A 27,546-nucleotide genomic window follows, 5' to 3' on the forward strand; every position below is an offset into this window, starting at 1 on the left:
AAGTGTGGTGTGTACTGTGCATGTAGTTTGGTGCTGATAGCTAGAGAAACTTGTATTGGAGAGCATGCTGGCTTACTGTCTGTGTTACTGAGACACTGAAAAAGTTCAGAAAAGAGGGATGGTCGGGACCTAGTCCCAAGGGCTGATTAAATGGGAGTTCCTGCTCTCCCTGTCATCAGCATTCCATCCATCTTGGGAGTACTGCCCTGCTCGACTGGTGCTACAGTATCACAGTTGTCAAGGAGTGGCTTGCTCATTGGAGTATTCAGTCTAGTCCACTGACCTTGTCCCAAAAGATTTAATGATTGCTTTCTGAGGAAGAGACTCGACCGTAGATCATGAGAAACGTTCCAAGTCTCCACGAGTTACACAACTGACTTTGCAAGTAAGTCAGCCTGCTCAGTGTCTTAAACAAGACAATAACCAGTCACCCAGATCAGTGTGAAGGACTTGTTGCATGAATGCAGATTATTAATGATGCGGCCATTCATCTCATGAGAATCAGTAGTGCAAGAAGTATGTCCCCAAATTTTTGATGCAGAGTCTGATTAAATGACAAATGAGTCATAAGGAGAATTTAGAGCGTATTCTATGGTTTTGCTAGTGGCAAACAGTTCAAAGGTAAGCACAGATGTATAAGACGGCAACTAAAACTTGAGGACATATTCATTCAATCACAAATTAGCACCCACACATTCACTCGACTTGAAGTCATCGGTAAACAATTGGTGGGATCCCAGATGACGCCTGATGATATTGTCAATCAAGTAATGAACCTCCGACCCCGGAGCCTTGGTCTTCGATGCTGGGAGGCATGAAAAATCAACACTGAAGTTGGGTGGCTTCCAAGGCGGTATATTTTTAAACAACTAATCACAGTCATTCATGTTCACACCAAGCTTCTGAGTCAGTAAGCAGAGATGAATGGCAAGTGGCAGACGAACACCCTGCATGAGATGGAGGTGTTGATGTCGGGGGGTAGAGGCCACATTGCATATATTATTATGAGAAAAGAAGATGGTCCTGATGAATACTGAGGAGAGGTACAGTCAAAGAAACAATTATCTTCCCACTTCCATCTGAAGAAATAATACAACTGGCGATATAACAGCGCATGTTCCAAATGCTTCAATTTTTCCGTTATGTATTCATCAGACTCTGGGAAGATACTTGTGTCTGTACCTGTGCATTCACCTCACCTCCACTTCCATTATGAGTTTTACCTGTACACCTTAACCCACCCCGTCCCGACCACTTTTTGACCACTGGTACCCCCCAATCCCGACCATTTTTCGACCCTTTTTTTTTTTTTGCTAAAACTTTCGCTTTTGGTGAGAAACATCGAAAATTCATAGAGAAATTGCTCACCTGAGGTTTAAAATACTCATTACAGGTAGGAGAGCCTCCTTACCTTACTGGGTTTTCTATCAGGCTGGCACCAAAGAAAACGAGTTCTATGGGAGGATAACTATTTCACACCACTCATAAACGGTATTTATTTATTTACTGTTACGAATTTATATGTAGTACAAGAGTATATTGGTTTTCAAGCAGTAATATAGGCATTATAAGCATTGTTTCACTCACTAATACCTGACCTTTTTTTGCCACATTACCTGATCATCATTTCTAACTGTTTCTTCCTCTAATGCTATGTAAAGTTTGTCCTCCACATTGTCATTGATTGGGGAATCACTCTGGCCCTGAATTTCGTACCGTGGCATGACATGGCTATACTGGCCAGGTCACTAATAACAGGTGAATTGCTGAGACAATGGCATGCAGGGGGGGGGGAGGAGGTCATGCTGGGTAAGGCATTGTCCCTGCCTGGCATCTTGTTGAGGAAGGTGTCCCGTGTATACGTACCAAAAATGACTCGCGAAAATTGAAAATTGTGGAAATTATGAACCTTGCAATTGCAGGACGTTGAAGTACGTCCTCGGGATTAGCTGTGACGAAACGTGAGGACGTGGAAGTACGTCCTCGGGACGGCGCGGGCTAAGGCTCCAAGAAACATTTGCAAACATTTATTCTGTTTCACATGCTCCTCAGTGTGGCATCAGGTGCTGACCCATGCACCTGAGAGCCATAGTCCGGCTTAAATAAAATTAGGGACTTATACACCCTTCATAGTTTGATGGCTTTGAAGATTGTATGGGTAAGGAGGGTGTTGATATAAGAAACGAAAATGGGGTGCGATTTGGAAGCTTTTGTTTGGTAAATGACCTTATAATTGGTGGAACTCTCTTTGAGCATAGAAGTATACACAAGACTATTTGCATTTCACGATGTTGTAAATATTGTAACCAGACTGACCACACTGCAATTAGCAGAAGGCATAGGAGTTATTTGCAAGATGTTTGCATAAGGAGGGGAGCAGATATAGGTAGTGATCATCAACTTGTTGTGTCAAAGATTAAAATAAAACTTAAGGGAAACGTTAATGGTAATCGTACAGGAGGTAATAACTATGATTTTGATGAGCTGAGAAGTGATGAGAACACGAAGGAAAAGTTTCGGTGTGAATGTAGGAAGAGGTTTCTAGTCCTACAGACTTTTATGGAATCTGAAGACTGATATTAATCAAATGAGGAGATAGGTAAAAGAGGTTTTGGATGAGAGTGCTAAGGTTACTATTAAAAAAAAGGGAAACGCGAGAAGGAAAAAGTGGATGTCAGATGAAACATGGAATGCAATTCAGAAAAGGAAAGAGGCAAAGTTAAGAAGTGAAGAACAACATGTTGATGGGCAGGTAGTTGAAGTACTTAGAGCAAAGTACTGGAGTTTACATTCTGAAGTAAAAAGACTCGTTAGACGTGATAAGAGGAGGCTATATGATGAAAAGGCAACAGAGACAGAAATTAAATTAAGTAAAAATGACGGTAAGGGCACAAAAGCAGCATATCAGGCCATAAAGGAGTTAACTGGGACTGAAAAGAGAAGGAAAGAAATACCTGTACTTGACATAAATGGTAATTTGATGATTAAAGATTTGGATATAAAAGGAAGGTGGAAAGAGCATTTTTAATCTGTTCTAAATAGACCAATCCCAGCTGAAGAGGACATTTTACCAGTCGAGAGAGATTTGCAGATAGAAACAGGGGATATAACCTTGGAAGAGGCAGCAAAATCTATAAAGGAGTAAAAGAATTTATAGGCCACAGGAGAGGATGGCGTATTTCCTGAAATGCTTAAGGTGGAAAATGAGTTGATGAATGAGCTTTTGAAACTTTTTAACTTGGCTTAGGATAATGGTGGAATTCCAGAAGAGTGGAAAACTGGAGTGATTATAAAAATACCAAAAAAGGGAGATTTAAGTGTGTGTGGCAATTGGAGGGGGATAACTTTGACACCTGTAGTTGCAAAAGTCTTTTCCAATATCTTGTTGAACAGAATAAAGCCAGTAATTGATGAAATTTTAAGTGAAGAACAAGCGGGATTTAGAAAGGGTCGAGGTTGTAATGATCAGATTTTTATTGTAAGGCATCTAATGCAACAAGCGAATGAGATGAAAATGCCACTTAGTATGTGTTTTGTGGATTTTGAAAAGGCGTTTGATAGTGTTTCACGTGGAGCTATGTTGAAAATTATGAGATTTTATGGTATACCAGAAAAGTTTGTAAATATTATTAGAAGCCTGCATGAAGGTACTTTTTGTAAGGTAATGGTGGGTGGTTCTTTGAGTGATCCATTTGAAGTTAGGACATGAGTGATTCAAGGAGAAGTTCTCTCGCCATTGTTGTTTGTTTTGGTTACGGATTATGTTATGAGAAAGGTTGTAAGGAGAATAGGTGCAGGAATTAACTGGAAAGAAAATAAGAAGCTGATGGATTTGGACTATGCTGATGATATTGTACTAATTTGCGAAAGCATATACGCGATGCAGAGGGTGCTTGATTGTCTGGTGGAGGAAGTAGAAAAAGTGGGATTTGTAATAAATTGTGGAAAGACTGAAATTATTAATATCAACGTGGAGAACCAAATCGATTGTGTAATTGGGAATAATGTGGTGAAGAATGTAGAAAACTTTAACCCGCCCTGTCTCGGAGAAGTGAATTCACATCCTCACATGATGTGCACTCATATCCCGGAGACGTAAATTAACGCGGCAACATTGCAAGGTCCCTAATTTGCACAAATTTCATTTAATTTGCACAATTTTCAATTTTCACGAGTGATTTTTGGCACGTATACACGGGACACCTTCCTCTACAAGATGCAAGGCAGGAACAATGCCTTACCCAGCATGACCTCCTCCCCCGCCTGCATGCTCTTTTCTCAGCAATTCACCTGTTATCAGTGACCTGGCCAAAGCCATGTCATGCCACGGTACGAAATTCAGGGCCAGAGTGATTCCCCAATTGATGACAATGTGGAGGACAAACATTAGAAGAAGAAACAGTCAGAAATGATGATCAGGTAATGTGGCAAAAAAAGGTCAGGAATGGTGATGAGTTAGTGAATGAAACAATGCTTATAATGCCTATATTACCGTTTGAAAACCAATATACTCTCGTACTACTTATAAATTCGTACCAAATAAATAAATAAATACCATTTATGAGTGGTGTGGAATAGTTATCCTCCCATAGTACTCGTTTTCTTTCCAGCCAGCCTGATAGAAAAACCTGTAAGGTAAGGAGGTACTCCTACCTGGATCGAGTATTTTAAACCTCAGGTGAGGGATTTCTCTATGAATTTTCGATGTTTCTCACCAAAAACTGATGTTTGAGCCAAAAAAAAAAAAAAGGTCCAAAAATGTCGGGACTGGGGCGTACCACTACCCAGAAAACGTCGGGATGGGAGGGATTAAATATCTGGGAACGATTGTATCATCTAATAGATCATTATACAATGAAATTGAGGAGAGGATTAGACAGGCTTGGCGAGCTGTTGGAATGTTGAAATCTGTTCGGAATAATAATATGCTTTTGGTACATACTGAAGTGAAAATTTACAAGTCCATGGTTAGACCAATCTTAATTTATGGGCATGACTCATGGTACAGTACATTTGGAACATATCAGAAAGTATTAGGATTTGAGAATATAATACTGGGAAGGATTCTTTGCGTAAAGTGGCAAGACAGAGTTACAAATGAAAGAGTAAGGGATACTACCAGTGTGGAACCAGTTAATGAATATGTGAGACTGTCTTGCTGGAAGTGGCTGGGCCACATATACAGAGAAGAAGGCAGTTTAATACAGGGTGTGCCAGAGTGGACTGCTAGAGGAAGAAGAGGAAGAGGTAGGCCGAGGGAAACCTGGTTGAGGACAATGAAAAGAGAAGCGGGAGAAGAGTGTTGGTGGGACCTGGAGATGGCAAGAGACAAATATTGGTGGAGAGAGTACATCGAGGCCCTATGCATCCCGTGGGGTGCCACAGGAAATGATTAACTGATTGATTGATTAGTTTTTCAGTCTGCTTCCCAAGTAGTAATTGCTAGGTACTTAAGGGCATTTAATGGTTTGTCACAACGAAGAAATAATTAAAATGAAATTTAATGTTTAATCATCAATCGACATGTATGACCAGAAGTTGTACAGAATTCTGAAAAGGTACTAGCTGATTATCCAAAGTCAAATGCAAGACAGGGACGTTACGAGTGATAAAGCAAGAGCAGCACACTTAAGAACAGAAAACTTAAGTCCCCACTGCAAGGCCCACTGGTGGACGAAATCATGGTCTACTTGAATCTGCCCAGCCAAATATTGTGCATTACAGGAGGAGTGTCACATTGTACAACTGTCAGCATGGTGTAAGTATTTAAGATTCCTCGGGATGGGAGCTCATGACAGAATATCATTAACTCCTTAACCGCGGGGCGTCACTTTCGTGACGCTTGGGAGCAAGGGATCATACCGCGGGGCGTCGCTTTTGTGATTCTGTGTTATTTTGAATTCACCCGGACTTCCAAGTGGGGGCTTGTATCATCTATCAGTACTGCCAATGTCCAACACTAGTCAGCACTCCTAATCTCATCTGTACTCCCATCCATTGTTGACAATTTAGCCATTTCTCCCCGTTCTTGACTCCCCTCCCTACCCCCCCTCCATTACACTATCCTCTCGCCTGCCCGGCCGTACTACGCTAAGTAAATCTTCCCTGGAATTTTTCACTGATTTCATCCATTGAAATAAGCCCTATGCCCTATTCTTATACCAAATAATATATACAAGAAAGAAATAAGGTAAGTGAGAGTGCCATACACCTGGAATTGGCTAATTATCACCTGACAACACCTCACGTGCACTCGTTCGCTAATTTTCGCTGTTTTTTCCCCTTGAAATATGCCATATAATCTATTTTCGTAATAAATATACATATAAGGAGGGAAGGGAGAAGCCTAAGTGATATTTACATTCACCTGGAACTACCTAATTTATAATGTATTGTCTAGATTTCCTGCCAATCATTTCAGTGAAATACATAACTGTTTCAAGAGCTACGTTGGTAGTGCTGAATAACCCTCAAGTAGGCCTCAACCCGGGCCGGCCCTCCTATCAGTTCTCTCTCAGATTCCGAAGAGGAGGTACGGCTCATCCTCTTGCTGACTTCAGGGCCTTTTTTCACCCCCATGCAAGGGCCCTATGACCTTTACCCCCTACTAAACCTCGTGTGGAAAGAGGTAAAGGGCTGACAATTGATAAAAGAGTGACTACGATCTTTCTATTGAGTAAAACAGTGCAAGTGGAATTGTAAATAATGTGTAAATAATGTGTAAACAGCAAGTGAAAGTAATGAATGTAAATACACGTGAACAATGGAAAATAGTTTTATAAGTTACTTCAAGTGACAGTGCATAACACAGTGTAAATAAAATAGAAATGTAAATAACGTAAATAAAATAGAGAACGTAAATAGAAATGTAAATGAGTAGTATTATAAGAATACGAGTATATACCCTAGGAGTAATGAAAGTGAAAGTTTCACTCTAGCATGTCTGAATACTATGAGTTATGAGAGTGAAGATGAAAGTGACATTCACTCTCAATGCCAGTATACAGGACGAGAAAGTGAATGCTACGTATTTTACTGAAAGAAATTGAATCCCTACAGGGGCAATAAACTAATACTACTGAAGGAAACTTATGGATAAAGACTGTAGATATATATAAGTGTTATGTAGTTATAGAAATATAAAGTGTGAGGGGTTTTATGAATAATAAATGACAGAGTACCAAGAGCGAACTAGCGGAAGTGCGACGGTCAGACGCGCTCATAATTTTCATTGCTTTCACAGTGTTTTTTTTTTTGGAGTATGGATCCCAAACTACTTGAAAATCATAGAGTAGTATTTATAGTGTAAATATCTGGCTGTGGTAATCATATTACGGGTTGTCGGGAACTGTAAAGTGGAGACTTCGTTACCCAACTTCAGAGGTCTCCACAAGTCCTACGGTAACTGACGAAGGCTCAACAAACATTCCAGGAGAAAGCTGGAGGTATGTGCCATAAGCATATATAATTTTAATATTCTAGGACTAATAACTGATTTTTGGCAAATATTTTTTGAGAGTCTGTCGGAGCCCGAATAACCCCGCGGCACACGCAAAACATCGGTAAACATGCCCGCGGTGTAGGGGTTAATCGTAATATTAAACGAAGTAGGGAGAAACACGTTGCCCTTAGGCACTCCGTTTTAATGAGTAAAAACATCTGCTATTATGTAATGGGGCAGCTTCCTAGAGAAAGTTCTGCCCCTCAATAATCTGGAAAGAAGAATGGGTAACTTAATTTTTAAATATATATTGTAGAGCTTCATTAGCATACAGTGTCACCACGTCATGTCACAGACTTTATGGATGTCCAAGAACACCTTTGTCATGGATTCCTTATTGACAGATGCTTACAATACACAATGCTCCAAATTCATTAAATGATAGAGTGAACTGATTTTATGGAAGCCACACTGTCGACCATGTAACGAATTTTTCAACTGTAAAGCAAAAAGAGGCCTATTATTAACCACTCTTTCCACGACCTTACACAGACAAAAGGTCAACACAAGAGGAAGAAATTAAGTAGGATTCATAACGCGACCTGCATAAAGTGCCATGCGTTTCGGAACACTAATGACGCCCAAAGCTCACTGTAAAATCCAAGCAGCATAATCAGGGTTTCTGATTAAGATGCTGGATCATACCGTATGTGATTGTACTGTATCTGGTCCGGGAGTGGTGTTTCTACAGAATATTAGAGCAAAGAGGTTCAGATGTTGGAGTGCCCCTATTGAGAGAGGGCAGTGTTTGGACACTCACTGTACTGTTGTTTGCAGATGATACTGTGTTGTTAAGTGAGGACGAAGGGGAGCTGCAAGGCTTGGTGGATGAGTTTGGGAGACTGTGTAAGGAACGGAATCTAAAGGTGAATGTAGGGAACAGTAAACCTGTGGTCTTCGAGAGAAGTGAAATCAGTGAATGTACAGTGAGGATGGATGAGGAGGAAATGAAAAATGTGAGTACGTTTAAGTACTTGGGTAGTGTGATGAGTAAGGATGGAAGTTTGAAGGGTGAAGTGTTTGAGAGGATACAACGAGGAAGAAAGGTTGCTGGTTCCTTGAAAGCAGTGGTAAGAAACAGTGAAGTGAGCCTGGAAGTGAAAAAGTTACTACATGACGGTATTGTGAGACCAACTCTAACGTATGGAAGCGAAACTTGGACCTTGTTAGAGGGACACAAGTCAAGAGAGAGAGCAGTGGAAATGAATTATTTGAAAGGAGCATAAGGAGTCACATGGAGAGATAGACTGACGTGAGGATGCGAAGGAGCTTTGTGGTGTGGATGTGGATGTGATAGGAAGTGTTAGGAGAAACACACTGAGGTGGTCTGGCCATATGGAGAGGATGAAGAGTGAGAGACTGACGAGGAGAGTGTATGTGAATGAGGTGGAGGGGGATAGAGGGAGGGGGAGGCCAGATGAAATGGAGGGATGAGTGGAGAGGTATATGAGAGAAGGGTGTGTGAGTTGGGAGCAGGGCAGTGAAAAGGCAGGAGACAGGGCGACATGGAGGCGATTTGTTTGTGGCCACCCAGTATGGGATTAAGGCGACTGGCAATAGATAGATTGACAGAAGTTCATTCATGCTGGGTTGACGCTCTCTGCTGAAGGGACCTTACTGATAAGCCGGTGGGACCTAGCTATCAAACATTCTCCTTCCTGGTCTGCATTACCATTTGTCCGAAGGATAGCTGTGTTATTTACTATGTTGGCATGAACTGATTTCCATTGATCAACTACTCAACTGCAAAACCGGGGAACTCTAGAGTGAACTGTTATGTGAATGTGGTTGTTGTACTGAGTTGCATACTTGGACTATTGTGCACTAGTAATATTGAATGACATCATTGTTGTGAGAATGAGTATACTGTCTGTTAGTGGCATGTGTATTGAGAGAACTTGTTTTGTTTATCTGCATTATATTTATTAGCTGAATTTCCTTTTATTTCTTTGATATTGGATGAAATCAGAGAATATCAACTGGGCAGATTGTCACTGTTGCTATGAAACATTCAATTCTTTGACATCCTGTACAGTATACCATACACCTCCACATGTCACCACTTCGGCGCTAACACCCTTTGTCCATTCTAGGGCTGTCTTATACAGGAATGGTGTATTAGTATTTGTGAGGGTGTTCTTACGGCATGCTTGCAGGTCTTATGGTAGATCAGGGAAGTTTGTTATTTAACGAAATTTTGGACTCGTATTCTGTTCCTTGCCCCAACCGGGAATCGAACTTGCGTCCTATGGAACCTGAGACCACTTCTTTACCGACTCGACCACCGGCACCACCGTCTAGTCCTAGTAAACTGGCGATATTCAATTGTCCACCAAGTTCTCTCGTCTGTTCCTCTCTGTCCATCTACAGCAGTGGTTCTTAACCTTTTTAGTACCACGCCTCCTCTAGGAGTTGGTCCTTCCCTCCACGCCCCCCCTCAAGTCCTCAACCAACTTGATATCATTCCCTCCCAGATTTTAAAAACTGAAAAGAAGTGGGCGTGTTTAGTCTTTTTTATTGAGCATGAAATCTGTGTAAACAATATACCTAGCATAATTAATGAATTTACTTTCTTACAAATTTAATAAGATACTTGACACTCCTTCTTAGCTACCAGTTCTTGAATGCGTGGTCGAATGCCAGAGAGTGCACAACGTAAGTCCCCTTCAACGTTCAACCGGTTTCTGTACTTGGTCTTGATGGCAATGAGGATGGAAGATGCAGCTTCACAAAGATACGTGGATCCAAACATTGTCAGAATCCGAAGTGCTTGATGTGAGATCAGAGGGTAAACAGGAAGGTACTTGACCCAGAACGTCTCAAGATCCAGTTCTTTGAAGTCTCCCTCGGCTGAGTTGAACTTTAACTCAAGAAACTCTTCTTGCACCTCATCCGAAACATCAGCTACTTCACACTGATATGGGTTCCTGATGAATTTCCAGGCTTCATGCTTCTCATCTATATTTGGGAAGTATCTGATGAATTCTGCCTTCAAGTCAGTCAGATGAGTGATTATTTGTTTCTTTAACTCAAAATCAAGGTAACTGTCAATGAGAGCAGAATCCAAGTTACTACAACTGGCTGTATTTCCATTCTGAAATCGACATATCCAGAGGTCGAGTTTGGTCATGAAGAGTCGAATGGTGTCGTGGTGCATGATGATGTTGATGTTTTTCCCTTGTAGTTTAAGGGCGGCTGTATTCAGCGCTTCGAAGATGCCCACCAGGTATGCTAGAAACAGCAGAAAGCCTTCAGACTGGAATTTGTCATGGAGATCAGCCTTCTGCTGCGATTCTAAAAAATGTTTCTACTTCTCGTAGTTCATAAAGCCGTCCAACCATGTTTCCCTTTGAAAGCCATCGTGCGTTTGTGTGAAAAAGCAAGGCTTGATGTTCAGATTCCATATCCTTACACAAACAGTTTGAAGAGACGACTGTTTAAGGCTCCAGTTTTGATAAAGTTGACTACCTTGATAGCCACTTTCAGGACATCCCTCATTTCAGCAGCAAGAGTTCTGGATGCTAAGGCTTCACGATGCAGTATGCAGTGTGTACCAACAACAGATGGACTTCTTTCTTTCACCCTTGTTATGAAGCCAGACTGCAGACCAAGCATGGCTGGAGCTCCATCAATACACACCCCTACCAGCGAGTCCCAGGAGAGTTGATTTTCCTGAAAGAAGTTTGATACCACATGAATAATAGCTGCTGCTGTTGTACTAGTACATTACAAGTGTATCTTGGGTGTGGCATTTGACTGCCCTGCAACCCGTGATGTACTCACGCGTTTCTTGTGTTAAAGAGGATAATGAATGGGTTACCAATTACTGGTTAAAATTGACACGCATTTACGTTGCATATATTTAGAAGACTATAGTATAAGTAACCATATGGACAGGCGTTTTTCATTAATGTCAAACCTCATTTCGCTGATAGATAAACTTCAACTGCAATGATGATCAATGTGATATTAAGAGATTTTTGTATGATAGACTGATCCAGTATGTGCTCACTCATCTTTAAAATGCTCCCGTCTTACATTGTCAGATGGTGCTGCACACTCTTCATTAATGCTTTAAAACAACAAAAACAAAACAGGTTTCCATTAAATATACAATGGCATTATCTATCTATATGACATACGCAAATGTGGTTACTGGCTAAAATATAATCCTTCCTTTCTCTCTCCTTTCCTGTGAAGTCATTCACTGCTGGAATCTCACTTCCATCTTCCACCCCCTCCCTCCCACCCTCCCCTTGCCCCTCTCAGCATCCAGATCCTATTCTGCCCCCCATCCCTCTTTGACCCAGGGAGGTGAAGGTAGCAGTATCTGCTCTTCTTACATCATACCAACATAGTGGTTATCTGACTTAATGACCGTAAGGCGGAATATAAGCTGTTGTTATTGAGAGTCTCTTTTCCTGTCTCTCTCTTCCTGTCTGTCTGTCTGTCTATCTGTCTGTCATGGCCACATTAACTTAAATTCAATCATCCCAACTGCAAGCGGTTGGGGTGTGGGAATCTTAAGGGGAACACCACCTTATGTAATGCTGTCACACCTTTTAGACTTGGAACAGCGAGGCGGCACCAAGGCCTCGGTCTTTGAGTTGTTTAATGGACCTGATGGTACATATATATATATATATATTAGGGCGGGTCGAAAGGGAACTAACTTAGGGTTGCCAGGTTGAAACATGGTCAGAATGGTGCTCCTTTACAATGATAATATCACTACGAAAAAAATGATTCGATATTTACGTGCCCATTCCAGCAACTTGGATCTAAAAATTGAGTTATTTCTCAAAAAACTTAAAAACAGATGCTATTTTTTCGGATGAACTAAAATGCAGTTTCTGTGTTAAATTTCAGTTTTAAAAATAAAAGTAACAGTTCAAATGAATGTACTCAAATCATATGAAAGGCATTATTTCATGAAAAAGAAAAAAAAAACAGTAGAAATGGCATGAACAGTTGAACAAATCAAAAGTCTTGTTTACTCTCATGCTTCGGGAACAAGCTGCGAGATCGCTTACATTGGACGAGCATACCATGACGTGATTCATGCCCAAATACTTTCCTTGTGGTGGGTGTGACGTCCTTGATGCAGCTTTCCAGTCCTTGGGAATGACAAGGGTACATGTCTGGTATGATGGGTTGACTTTCGTCCATTTGGCCAAGTCTGTTCTTCAGCAATGGAGAAACCGTGGCAGAAGAAAACCCTACCAGCTCAGTGTATTTCATGGCATCCAAGTTTAACTTCAGTGCTGATTTTTCAAATATTTTAACTGAGGCTTGGTCATCAATCTCATTCATCTGTGTTTGTTTCATCAACTTGCTTGCCATCGAGCGTACGGCAACATCTTCATCAGCAACAGCCGACAACAGGGTGTTCTCTAGGTGACAGAAGTAGCTGTTATTGGCAAGCTCAGGGCGAATGATCGCCTGATTCTCCAACGGCAGCTTTTGAAGGAGCTCCACTATGAAGAAGAAATTTTTGGCTCCATCCTGACACTAGCTGTTGGCTTTCACCCTGAACCACACAGGAGCATAGTAGTTCACAGTGAATGAAACGAGACGTTTTAGGGTTGGTAATGATTGCTCCTTTGACATGTAAAGTCGTAGTGTGTGATTAGCTTTCGTAAGCAACCTGGCATGATTTTGCTGTCCTGGTTGTGCAGATGGTCCCACACCTTCATTAGTATCTCTTGGCACTTGCGGAGGCATGGTGGCTCAGTGGTAGAGCATCAAGCTTGTAATCGGGGGATTGTGAACTTGAGTCTCGCCAGGGACTGCCATGCCGGGAGAAGTAGCACACTCCTGTAACCTAGCAGGGCTATATGATCCAATACACGGTCTAGCTCGGAGGAGCGCCATTTCTCCCATTTCTTGGCAATTGCACTGCCAAAGATCAAGGTACAGGTAGCCCTGATATATATATATATATATATATATATATATATATATATATATGGAGCCTCTGTGGTACAGTGTTAGAGTGTGCGTTTCGCACGCTGGTGAGCGCGGGTTCGCCTCCTACCAGAGTTGTAAAAACTTTAGGAAGCGTTTACAAAGCCACTTGCTACTTTGGCGGACACAAGGGGTGCTGTGGTTGAACCAGTGTCACATACTAGTATGCTTGCACCCAATCGGCTTAACCCGCCCCATCCCGACGTTTTCTGGCCAGTGGAACGCCCCAGTCCCGATATTTTTGGACCTTTTTTTTTTTTTGCTCAAACATCCGCTTTTGGTGAGAAACATAGAAAATTCATAAAGAAATAGCTCACCTGAGGTTTAAAATACTCGATCTAGGTACGAGTACCTCCTTACCTGACTGGGTTTTCTAACAGGTTGGCACCAAAGAAAATGAGTTCTATGGGAGGGTAACTATTTTATCCACTCATAAACAGTATTGATTTATTTACTTCGTACGAATTTATATGTAGTACAAATGTATATTTGTTTTCAAACAGTAATATAGGCATTATAGGCATTGTTTCACTCACTAACTCATCACCATTCATGACCTTTTTTTCCCATGTTACCTGACCATCATTTCTGACTGTTTCTTCCTCTAATGCTATGTAAACTTTGTCCTGCACATTGTCATCGATTGGGAAATCACTCTGGCCCTGAATGTCTTTATTAGCCATGACACTGGTAACAGGTGAATTGCCGAGACAATGGCGTGCAGGGGAGGGGAGAGGTTATGCGGTGTAAGGCATTGTCCCTGCTTGGCATCTTGTAGAGGAATAGAGGAAGGTGTCCCGTGTATACGTGCCAAAAATCACTTGCGAAATCACTACCGAAAATTGAAAATTGTGCAAATTAGGGACCTTGCAATGTTGCCGCATTAATTCCTGTCTCCGGGATATGAGTGCACATCATGTGAGGACGTGAATTCACGTCTCCGGGACGCGGCGGATTAAGGCGGGGCGATTACACTTGGTTCACAGACTACACACACATCCAAAGCCACTACAGCACTACAGTCACACTCACAAGCACTTCTCACCCTACATACAGTCTCTATCAGACAGCCTAAGCCACTTGGTAGAGATACATTGGCTGTATCGTCCCCGCTTCAGTAGGGATAGGCTGGTCCTCCTGTGGACCTCAATGGCTGATGATGATGATGATGATATAATATAGGCTGGTCCTCCTGTGGACCTCAATGGCTGATGATGATGATGATGATATAATATATATATATATATATATATATATATATATGAGTGCCAGGTTTTCAAAGTTCGGCTTCGTTTGGAGGGGAAATAAAACAACGAGAACAATGTATTCTCCTATGTTATATTTTGCTTACGAAGCTTTTTCGATTAACTGCATTAAAAGGGTGAAAAAAATGCTATCGTCATTGGGGCAGCCCTTAATGCTGGAGAAGAGAGCACATGAAAACACGTCTTTACTCTCTGCGATCAAGCATGAAAGTCCTATCACCATACACCGCTGCCCTGTTGATAACCACTCACCTGTTCTAAACACTAATGATTGAACCTGCTTCACTGGTTAAGAAAGTCTCGCCATACAAACAACTAAAACTGGCGTTTTAGATCACTGTACTATTTAACAGAGACCGTTCCACCCATACAGATCTGCAAGCAGCTACCTAGATGGTCTCCAACACAAACTCGCACAGATGTAGTCTAAAGTAATCAATCATACACCAATACTTTACCTCCCCTTAACATAACGATTTAACTATTGTGAGTTGAGTCTGGTGATGGATAGTGAAAATTAAATTCCCTCTACTTAACAACGGTCTCCCTCAGTTATTTTGAAAAGTCTGGCTTTATCTAGATGGAATGTGTAACTAAACGGTACAAGAAGAGTGAGAGCGATTCAATTTTTCAAAGTTTCTTTATAATATCGCGATCCCTCATTTCTTTATCCCCATGGCTCGAGGGAAGTCGAAGTCAGGGCTGAAGAAAAGCCAGGTGAGTGGATAAGGGTAGTCTAACAGTCTGATGATTAATGGTTCACTATGATGGGCTGACTCAGTACACATCAAGCCCAACATTGTTGCAGACGCCTACCACATAAGCACAGTCTTGGAATATGACTGAAATTGTCGTGAAAAGTAACTAAAAAGAAAGGTAAGTATATCATACCACATAATGCACCCTTTTGTTATTTCTCCGTTTCCCATGCATTATGTCATCATGCTTCCTGTCTGAACTATCTTTTTCCAGACCGAAACATTTGTATCAGTATAAGGGTACATTCCCCCCCTCCCCATTTTGAAACTATGTCTCTTACTCTCAGTATACCAACTGCGAAGACGCCATAGAGAAGGTGTCTAGAGGAGGCTACACACTAGTTACCTTCGAAAATTATATCACTATAATCATCGAGTCCCTGTACACTGATGAACGTGGTCGCACACCCTACCACATTGGCAAGAAGCCCATCTCTTTCATGGCAACTTTTGGATGGGGACTGAGGTAAGCGACTTGCTTGATTGTGCTTCATGATTATACCCACGTCATTAAATACTGGCTATCAGGATGATAGTGCTTTGGTAATTGTTACAACAGTTGTAATCACAGACTATTATTGATGATGATTATTAACCTAATAATGCTGAAAATCTTGTGCTACATGCAGTATATTGATGACTAACTGCTTCCATCCGAAGAAGGAAGTTTTACGTTCTCGCTCATAAAGCAATGCAATTTATTGAACAGTGTGTGTGTGTGTGTGTGTGTGTGTGAGAGAGAGAGAGAGAGAGAGAGAGAGAGAGAGAGAGAGAGAGAGAGAGAGAGAGAGAGAGAGAGAGAGAGAGAGAGAGAGAGAGAGAGAGAGAGAGAGAGAGAGAGAGAGAGAGACAGACAGACAGACAGACAGACAGACAGACAGACTTTTATCCATTGTTAAGCAAACATGATGGAATGACCTAGCAAGATCAACATAGCCAGTTATAATCCGATTTAGGCTAACTTCTTGGGATAATTAAAGGTATGGCAGAACAACCAGGTGTATTTGAAAACAGTCAGCCAAAAGTCACGGTCACATGACAAGGCCATATTTTAAGCCATGTGTTAGTATGTGAACAAAATGAACAGGTTTAGTTTATCTGGGACAAAACTCGGTAAGAAAAGGTCAGGGGTCACATGGCAAGGTCAACTTAACAGCTTTTATCTGATTTAGATTTGGAAAGATTTATGGTAATGCTACAAAAAATAAAAAGAATTCTATATTGAAACCAATCAAATGTCAAGGTCATAGGGATGTGTCAACAGTCACTGAAGCATGCATGTCATCTTATTCAGTTCAGATAAAATGTAGGCTACACAAAATTTTGGCTGGTAGGTTCTGGGTGGAGCAATAGTGAAGGAACTTTATTTTGAGAACAATCAGAAAAGGTCAGGATCACAGGACAAGGTTATATGTTCGGTCCTATAACTAAAATAGCTTTGACTGTGTTCCGACTTTACATGGTCATAGGTCTCAGGGTCAGAGAAGGATGAAGAAATTTAAATATGAGAACAACACAACAATGACCAGAGTCACAGGACAAGATCAATTCACAAGCTTGATACGATTTTGGTGAAAGATGGTGGAAGGACTGAGGGTAAAGCACAACTGGAGCAATTGGAATTTTAGGGAAATGGGTCGAAGGTCAATGTCACAAAGTAAAATCAAATGTTCGGCCATTGGAACAACTGCAGATGCGAATATTGCACTCTAAGTGTTCCTGCTTGTTCACTATATCGTTGCAGCTACCTGTCATTTTTTTTTAAACTTACGACAGAGCTATAGGTGTGAAGGGGTTAATGAAAGGTATATCTAACCCTTTCTAATTCGGAATGTCTTCAACTAGCTAAAAAAAAAATACAACCATCTATTAGTTAAACGAAAATAAAAGGTGCATAATGGAATCTGATTGTGTAAATACGGTGCTAATGACTGATCACACTCTTAGTGATGATGACAGACGATAATTTAGACACCGAGGGCGATGATGATTATATGATTTCCGTAATAATTAATATCATGCTTATACAGCTGATGCCTAAAACTATGCCAATGTTTATTACACAAAGGATAGGTTCATTCCTTACATTAATCCTCAGGAAAGGGTCACCGTATTACCATCGTTTTATGCAACTTATTCATCGCCTGGAGGACGCTGGGATCATGCAGCTGTGGCTCAAGCATATCATCGCAGGCAGGGTCAGGGAGAACAGAGCGATTTCCAGACAGAATGCTCAGCATACGAGAGCATTAAATTTTGAGGTAACTATCCTAATCCTATAGACCAGTAGTTCTCAGATAGGAGGAAATACCCCTGGAAAGAAATCTGAACATTCCAGGGGATGACAGACTGAATCTTGAGGTTATATTCTCTCGGAATTTATTACAGAAAGGTCATATTACCTAACTTGCAAAGTCTACTTTCAAGAGAATAGGTGTGCTAAGATGACGCCGTGCCTTCTTTACTCCCACAAAGCTGTTGACTCAGAGGTTTTATTCGCCCGTGCTTAGAGTACAATTCTCATGTGTTTGTAGGGGTGAGGTGCTCCAAACATACACATCTTCTTAACAGGGTGAAGTGAAAGGCTTTTCGTCCCTTGAACTCCTCCACCGACTCCCTTCAACATCTGTCTTTTCACCGCACCATTGCAGCTTAAACTCTTTTCTATTGCTACTTAAATGTCACTGCTCTAATGAACTGTCTGCTTACATTTCCCATCCCCCCTCCATTACAGTGGATGTAATGCATTTGTCTAGCAGCAAACTCTCACCCATTTCCTGTCCAGGTCTACTGCAAGAGTTCACCAATATCCCCAGTCCTTCATGTAAGAAATAGGCCAACTATGGAACTATCTTCCTCTGCCTGTATTTCCCTCTGTCTATGACCTCCAGTCTTTTAAAGGCAATGTGACCAAGCATCTCAGTGTGAACTGATCTTCTGAATTTCATTCTTTTTTTTTCTAAGAACAACAATCTTGTGGGCTTCTAACCTATGATTCCTTCTCTCTTGCGTAAAAAAAATAGCGTTTTCGATGTGTTGTCGGATATAAATTGCACATATTGTCAAGTGCTTTTCGTATTTAATTTGACTTTTATTTTTTAGTAAGATCAAAATATTGGTCGTCAAATAAATTCATCATGCTACAAAAAGTATTACAAATTAATTCTCCCTAAACTTTGTAAAAATCTCCCTCATACCGCCGCTAGATTTCTTGCCATTAATGTTAGGAAGAACCGCTAAGTGGCCGCAAATAACTCTGGAATAGAGGCATTTAAAATTCCCAAAAGGGAGATACCTCTTTTTCATTATTGTGTGGAAAGCCTCAATGGGATTCCAGAGAAAAGTGAGGAATGACCAGGAAAAGTATGAGTACCTCTGCTATAAACAAATCATAATGCCCATCTCTTGGATTTATTCTTGAGAAATAATCCAGATCAATACAGGATAGAGGTACTGTCACCACTTGGATCCTCTGACCACGTTCTCATCAAGGCTTCATTAGTTAACCCCCTCACACCTCCCCAGTCTGAACCTGTCAGGGTGACCCAATGGCACTTTGATAGGGCAAACTGGAATGGATTTAGAAATTATCTTGCTGACATTCCATGACAGTCTTTCTTCTCTAGTGATGCCAATTCTTCCCAGTCCTACATTTGCGACTTAATACTAGCTCCCGGTGACGACTCGAGGTGCCTGGAACCACTGTCTGACTCTTCTTCTTCATTTCTGCAACATTCGCGGCCTTTCCTCTAACTTTCGCTCTGTTGAGCACCACCTCTCCTCCTCTAAACCTCACCTTCTTTTTCTAACGGAGACTCAGCTGTCTGAGGCAACTGACAGCAAACCCTTTTCTGTATCCTCCTACTTTCTCTATACTCATTTCAAAGCCAAAGGTGGCTGTTGTGTATACATACGCAACGACTTATCTTGCTCTCGTGTTCCTGAACTTGATTCTTCTGAATTCTCCACTCTCTGGCTTCGGCTTTCCTGTCATTCTCTGACTAAATATATCTGTGCTGTTTACTTATCCCCTAATTCTACTGACTATCAAAAATTCTTCGACTATCTTACTTCTACAATGGAACACATTCTGTCCATTTCTCCTTTCTCTGAAATCTCCATTCTTGGAGATTTCAATGTTCACCACCACCTTTGGCTCTCCTCTCCTTTCATGGATCCACCTGGTGAACAAGCCTACATCTTTTCTATCCTTAATGACCTAGAGCAGCTCGTACAGCACCCTACCCGTATCCCTGACCGCCTTGGAGAGAGCTCCAACATACTTGACCTCTTCCTCACAACTAATCCTTCTGCTTACTCTGTTAATCTTTTCTCTCCATTGGGCTCCTCCGATCACAACCTTATTACCTTAACCTGTCCTATCGCTCCAGTACGGCCTGCGGACCCTCCAGGGAAACGTCGTCTCTGGCATTTTGGAGCCGCGGACTGGGAGGCCCTCAGGCAGTACTTCTTTGATTTTCCCTGGAATGATTATTGCTTCCATGGCCGTGAGCCATCTGAGTGTGCCTTGTGCATTACGGAGGTTATTCTCTCGGGCATGGAAGCATACATTCCTTTCTCATATCCTTTGACTAACGCAAGAAAGCCTTGGTTTAATCACGCTTGTTCTAATGCTGTCCGCAACAAGGAGAAGGCCTACAAAAGGTACCGGAGCCAACCCACCCCTGAATCACATAATCTTTACGTTTCTGCCCGGAATCGTGCTAAGTCTGTTCTTCACTCTACTAAAAATAATTTTATCCATACTAAATGCTCTCAACTCTCCAACTCGAATTCTTCCCGCTCCTTCTGGCACCTTGCCAAAAATCTTTCTAACAACTTTACCCCATCATCCTTCCCTCCTCTTTTCTACTCTGATGGTTCTGTAGCTATTTCTTCTACTGATAAAGCAGATCTCTTCGCACAGACTTTCTCCTCCAATTCCACCTTAGACGATTCCGGTGCTGTTCCTCCATCACTTACCCCCTCCGACTTCCTCATGGCTGACATTAAAATTTCTTCAGTTGATGTATTTTCTGCCATTGCTGGCCTCAGTACTAACAAGGCATATGGGCCTGATGGGGTCCCTCCTGTTGTTCTCAAAAACTGTGCTTCTGTGCTTACACCCTGCCTTGGCAAACTATTTCGCCTTTGTCTGTCAACTTGTACCTTTCCTTCTTGCTGGAAGTTTGCTCTCATTCAGCCAGTCCTAAAGAAGGGTGACCAATCCCAACCCTCCAACTATCGTCCAATTGCTTTAACGTCCTGTATTTCAAAAGTTTTCGAGTCAATTCTTAATAGAAAAATTTTAAGGCATCTTTCCTATCACAACCTTCTTTCCAATCGTCAGTATGGGTTCCGTCAGGGACGCTCCACTGGCGATCTTCTCACCTACCTTTCAGACTCCTGGTCATCCTCCTTTCGGGACTTTGGCGAAAGGTTTGCCATTGCACTTGACATCTCAAAGGCTTTCGATCGAGTCTGGCATAAATCTTTAATTTCCAAACTGCCCTCCTACCGTTTCTGTCCTTCTATCTGTGCCTTCATCGCTAGCTTCCTTTCTGGTCGTTCTATAGCTGCTGTCGTAGACAGCCATCGTTCTTCTCCTAGATCTATCAACAGTGGTGTTCCTCAGGGCTCTGTCCTATCACCAACTCTCTTCCTTTTATTCATCAATGATCTTCTAAGCTGTACATCTAACCCTATCCACTCATACGCTGATGACTCCACCCTTCACCTTTCCATTCGGTTCCCGCAACGCCTATCTCAACAGTTACTTCAAGAAACAAGGGATGAGGCTATGGCACACCTAATGTCTGACTTGGCTCATATCTCTGACTGGGGTAAAAATAATATAGTTGTCTTTAATGCATCTAAGACTCAGTTCTTACACCTATCAACCCGACAAAATCTTCCACAGGTATACCCACTAATGTTTAATAATATTCAGATTAATCCTGCATCATCCTTGAACATGCTTGGGGTTTCATTTACTCGGGACTTATCTTGGAAAGATCATATTACATCTCTTGTAAAATCTGCTTCCAAGAGATTGGGTGTGCTAAGCCGACTCCATTCTTTCTTTACCCCTGCACAATTGTTGACTCTATACAGGGGTTTTATCCGCCCCTGTGTGGAGTACAACTCTCATGTGTGGGGAGGCTCCCCACATACAGCTCTTCTCAATAGGCTTTTCGTCTCATTAACTCTCCTCCTCTTACTGACTCCCTTCAACCTCTGTCTCTTCGCCGCACTGTTGCATCTTTATCTCTTTTCTATCGCTACTTTAATGGTCACTGCTCCTCTGAACTCTCTGCTTGCATTCCTCCACCTCTACGACGGGCGCGTAGCACCCGTCTGGCAGCAAACTCTCATCCCTTTTCTGTTCAACTCTCTAATGCAAGAGTTGGCCGTTACTCCCAGTCTTTCATTTATGCAACAGGTCAGCTCTGGAACTGTCTCCCTCTGTCTGTATTTCCTTCTGCCTATGATCTCCAGTCTTTCAAACGTAGTGTGTCCAGGCATCTCAAAATGATCTGATCTTGAATTTGGCTCTCTATTGTATTTTGTTTTTCTCTTGGAGGGAACTGTTACTGCGGGCTCGTGGCCTTTGGTTCCTTCTTCCTCGTATAAAAAAAAAAAAAAAAATTGTGCCAGAGCAACAGCCCAAAAGTCATTAGTACTGTATATAACTCTTACATAAAATAGAAAACATCTGAATCACTCTCTTAATATAAAATTGCTAGAAATCATGCAAAAGCTGTAATAAATCTAGCTATATCAAACTTTCTTCAAAAGTAAGCATCAAAACTTCTTAACAACCCTAAAGACAATAGAATATTGTGGTCAGCTCTTAATTCTTTCAATATTAACTTTAACAAGTCATCTTTCATTCCCCCACTAAAACCTTCAGATGGCAACATTACAAATAACCCGCATGGGAAAGCACATATTTTGCCAGTACATTTGCCAGAAATTCCACCATAGAGGATGCCAGCCAGAATGTTCCAGTACTAGAACTTGACTCTCCCGTAATTGCCCCACTTAAAATACAGACAAGATACGTAAAATCCATCCTATACAATTTACCTACCAACAAAGCTCGAGGCCCAGATGGAATTCCGCCAGTTGTTTAGAAAAAGTGTTCCCCTGAACTTCTCTCTGTTCTAGCTAAATTATTCAGATTATGCATAGGCACTTCTTCATTCCCAAATTCATGGAAACAAGCCAACATCCACCCAACTCCGAAGAAAGGAAGTTCCTCTGACCCCTCTGATTACAGACCAATATCTGTCACATCTTCTCTTGGTAAGATATTTGAAACTTTAATTAATATGCACATTATTAAACATCTTGAATCCAACAACTTAATTACTGATAGACAATATGGTTTTCGCCACGAAATATCCACCATTGACATACTCAGTCTCCTAACTCATACCATCCATAAATCAGTTGACCTACATGGAGAAATCTATGCAGTAGCCCTTGATATTTCTAAAGCGTTCGACAGAGTTTGGCACCATTCCTTGCTGTTCAAGCTCCCTTGCTATGGTCTAACGTCTTTTGTTCCTTTGATTTCCTCATATCTTAGTAACAAGAAAATAAGAGTAAAAGTAGATGATGTATATTCCAGTTTCCACTCACTTAACACCGGCGTGCCACAGAGATCAGTTCTTGCGCCAACCCTATTCCTAGTTCATATTAATGATCTCTTATCTGTCACCCACAATCCCATCCATTCTTATGCAGATGACTCAACACTTTACAGTTCATTCACACTCAAACATCTATTCACAATATTCAATATCTCTGACTCTCAACCCAGTGCAGCTATCTCCATAAATCAAGAGTTATCTACGATCACTGAGTGGGAACAAAATAACCTTTCTCATTTAATGCTAGTAAAACCAAATATAAACAATTGACTAACAAACAGATATTGCCAGACTCGTTTATTACCTTCAATGTTACTAATATTCCCATCTCCAAAAGTATTGTAATTTTCTTTGTTTCACTTAACAATGCCTTCAGCTGGACCTCTCATGTCCGATCACTTGCTGAAACAGCCTGAAAGAAACTTGGATTATTGTACAGAGTCCATAACTTCTTCACTGACGAGCAGTTTGCTATAATTTACAAGAGGCATGTGCATTCTTAACTAGGATATTGCATACTCTTGTGGAATGGATGTGGAAAGGTTGCACTAAAACAACTAGACAAATTACAGAACAAAGCTGTTTGAAGTTTTAATAACCCTGCTATTACAAGTAAACTACCTCCCCTACAAGTAAGAAGGAATGTTGCCTCCCTTGCATTATTTTACAGATACCTTTATGGCAAATGCCCAGACGAAGTTACATTCATTGTTCTACCTCCCCATGCCTTCCCTCGTGCGACACGGGCATCTGGTAGTGCTCATGACTAGAATGTCACACAGCCATACTGCAGAACTTCTGCCTATCAGAATTCTTTTATTCCCCGAACTGGATCTCTCTGGAACTCGCTTCCCCTGAGCTGTTTCACCCCAAACTTCAACTTCCAGCTGTTCAAGTACTACTGTTACAGATTTTTTATGAATGAAGGACTCCTGGGGGTTGGGTTTTTTTTGAAGAATACTCCCCCAGTATCCCTGCTTGTCGTAAAAGGCGACTAAAAGGGTTGGCGGAGGGTTAGTGCCCCTCCATGGAAAACAACTAACTAAAAAAACAAACAAGAAGCCTCGGACAAGGACTGACCAAACGATGACGACCCTGGACCGGACAAAGGACTTGGTAATGGGAACATGGAATGTAAGAGGAGCGAATGATGAGGTGAAAGAGAGAGAGATTGTCCAGGTGCTTGAGGGTGCGAAAGTGGATGTATGTGGAATAACTGAAACAAAATGGAAGGGAGAAAGTGTGAGAGAATGGGAGTATGGATACGGTATATGTGCAGGAGTAGGTGAGAATGAGAGGGCAAAGGAAGGAGTATGTATCTGTGAGTAAAAGATGAAAGAAGAGCATAAGACAGTATGGATCAGTTGGGTCAAGGATTGTGTAGGTAAAGCTGAAAGTTGGAATACAAATGTGGGCGATTGTGTGTGTGTATGCGCCAACGCAAGATCGTGCTAGAAGAGTGAGAGAAGAGTTCTGGACAAATGTAGAAGTGTGCATGGAAAAGTTTGGAAGGAATGAGAGAGTGTTTTTGATCGGTGATATGAATGGTAAAGTTGGGAATGTGAAGGTGGATGGAATAGTTGGTGAATGGGGTGTGCCTGCTGAGATAGATGAGAATGGGAGTGCGTTAGTGGACATTTGTGCTGGGAGGGGGTTGGTGATAGCCAATACCCTCTTCAGCCATAAAATGATCCACAGGTATACATGGCGAGTGATGAGAAGGGTGGGTGGTAAACTGAATGAAAGGAAGGCAATGATTCATTATGTGTATGTGGACGAAAGGATGCGAAGATTTGTAATGGATTCAAGAGCTTATAGAGGTTGGGGGAGTGGACTTTCTGACCACTACTTGGTGGTGGCCAGAATTAGGATTCAAGTAAGATGGAGGAATATAAGAAGGGAAAGACGAGAGGAAGGAGTAGTTGCAAGGAGAGTGGAAAGGTTACAAGAGGATGAGAAAAAGGCAGAGTATAAGAAAGAAGTAGAGGAACGATTGGGCAAATATGAATTGGAGCAGATGGGAGACGTGGAAGGTGTGTGTGTAGGATATTTACAGAAGAAATATGTGCAGCATGTGATGTGGTGTGTGGAAGGAAGAGAAGACAGAAGGGGGTGCAAGGAAGAGCATGGTGGACTGAAGAGGTGAGACAGGCTGTGGCACAAAAGAAGAAAGCATACAATGAATGGATGAGAAATAGGGGCATGGAAGAAGCTGAGAGGCAGAAGAGAGACTTATTTGTAGAAATAAAGAGAGAGGTGAAATGATTAGTAAGAGAGAGTAAGAAGAGAGTGGATGAGGTTTTTGGAGTGTAAAGTGGAGGGATTGTAAGAAAATGTTCTGGAAAGAGGTGAAAAGAGTAAGACAGGGTGGAAGTGAAGTTAGCAGGGGAGTGAAAGATAAAAATGGTAGATTACTAGTGGAGAAGGGAGAATAAGAGAGCAGATGGAGAGAACACTTTAAGAAATTGTTGAACATAGAGGATGGAAGTGATGCGAGTATAAGTGGCTGGGGAATGGCTGGGAGAAGGAGGGAGGTGAGAAGACAGGAAGAAATCAGTAGGATAGAAGTTGTGGGAGCAATGAGGAAAGTTAAATCGGGGAAAGCCCCAGGAATTGATGGAGTGTGTGGAGAAATGCTGAAGCATGGGGGAGAGATAGTATTAGAATGATTTGGAAGATGTGCAGATTGGCCTGGGAGGAAGGTAGAGTCCCAGAGGATTGGAAGTCAGGTATAATTATTCCCTTGTACAAAGGAAAAGGGGAAAAAGAGGTGTGTGGTAATCATAGGGGCATTTGTCTTCTTAGTATAATACGAAACGTGTATGGTAGGATACTTATTGACAGAGTTAGAGAAAAAACAGAGAAGTTAGTTGGAGAAGAACAGGAAGGCTTTAGGAACGGAAAAGGTTGTGTAGATCAGATATTCATTCTTAGGTCTTTAGTGGAAGTGTTTCTAGAAAAGGGAAAGAAGTTGTATGCGGGTTTCACGGATTTGGAGAAAGCATATGACAGGGTGGATAGAGAAGGATTGTGGAAAGTGTTAAGATATATGGAGCAGATGGGAAGTTGTTGAATGCTGTGAAGAGTATGTACGATGGTGCGAAGGCTGCAGTGCGTGTGGATGGTGAACTAAGTGAATTTTTCTCTTTGAAAGTTGGTTTGAAACAGGGATGTGTCATGTCTCCATGGTTGTTCAATCTGTACATGGATGGGGTAATAAAAGAGGTACAAGGTAGGGTAGTGGATGTTGGAGTGGCCCTGGTGAGAGAGGATAGTGTTTGGAAACTCCCTGTACTGTTGTTTGCAGATGATACTGTGTTGCTGAGTGAAGATGAAGGGGAGCTGCAAGGCTTGGTGGATGAGTTTGGGAAAGTGTGTAAGAAACGGAATCTAAAGGTGAATGTAGGGAAGAGTAAAGTGATGGTCTTTGAGAGAGGTGAAGTCAGGGAATGTACAGCGAGGTTGGATGGTGAGGAATTGGAAAATGTGAGTACGTTTAAGTACTTGGGTGGTGTGATGAGTAAGGATGGAGGTTTGGAGGGTGAAGTGCTTGAAAGGGTACAGCAGGGAAGAACGGTTGCTGGTTCTTTGAAAGCAGTGATAAGAAACAGGGAAGTGAGCATGGAAGTGAAAAAGTTACTACATGACAGTATTGTGATACCAACTCTAACGTATGGAAGTGAAGCTTGGACGTTGTTGGAAGGACACAAGTCAAGAGTGAGAGCAGTGGAAATGAGTTATTTAAGAGGAGCCTGTGGAGTCACATGGAGAGACAGGCTGACGAATGAGGATATAAAGGAGCGTTGTGGTGTGGATGTGGATGTGATAGGAAGCGTTATGAGGATCACACTGAGGTGGTTTGCCCATGTGGAGAGGATGGAGGGTGAAAGACTGACGAAGAGAGTGTATGTGAGTGAGGTGGAGGGGGGAAGAGGGAGAGGGAGGCCAAGGATGAGATGGAGGGATGGGGTCGAGAGGTATATGAGAGAGGGGGGTGTGAGGTGGGAGCAGGGCAGTGAAATGGCGGGGGACAGGGCGACTTGGAGGCGATTTGTTTGTGGCCACCCCAAATGGGATTGAAAGGTCTGGCAATAGATAGATAGATAGAAGAACTCCAATAATCTGGTGTATGGATTATTATTTTTTATCCATTTTTTTCTTACTCTGTTCTGTTTTTTATATAAAAAAAAAAAAACAATATGCATGTTCTCTCTAGTGTTTACAGATCTACCATAATCGTACCCAAAAAAAAAAAAACATTATGTATGTTCTCTCTAGTGTTTTACAGAGCCACCAAAATCATACAAGTAAGACGATTCAACAACATGATGTGAGACAGTAGTATGGCTGTCATAATAAGGAAACTTTATCCTGCATCCGTTTAGCCTAATGCATGA

The 27,546-nt window shown here is 41.7% G+C and overlaps 1 protein-coding gene across 1 annotated transcript in view; it reads left to right on the forward strand.

The window, feature by feature from the left end:
* The window catches only part of LOC145397074 (glutamate receptor-like), a 40,520-nt gene extending 24,559 nt beyond the window's left edge, over nt 1–15,961 (forward strand). Inside the window, exons 5-6 of the mRNA XM_080270282.1 lie at nt 14,193–14,204; nt 15,795–15,961. Coding sequence (XP_080126408.1) covers nt 14,193–14,204; nt 15,795–15,961 — 179 coding nt within the window. The remainder of the gene's footprint in view (nt 1–14,192; nt 14,205–15,794) is intronic.
* The last annotated feature ends 11,585 nt before the right edge of the window (nt 15,962–27,546 follow it).

This window comes from Coenobita brevimanus, chromosome 40 (assembly GCF_032717465.1).
Source record: "Coenobita brevimanus isolate Jiangsu-jjx chromosome 40, ASM3271746v2, whole genome shotgun sequence".
NCBI classification, from domain to species: Eukaryota; Metazoa; Arthropoda; class Malacostraca; order Decapoda; family Coenobitidae; genus Coenobita; species Coenobita brevimanus.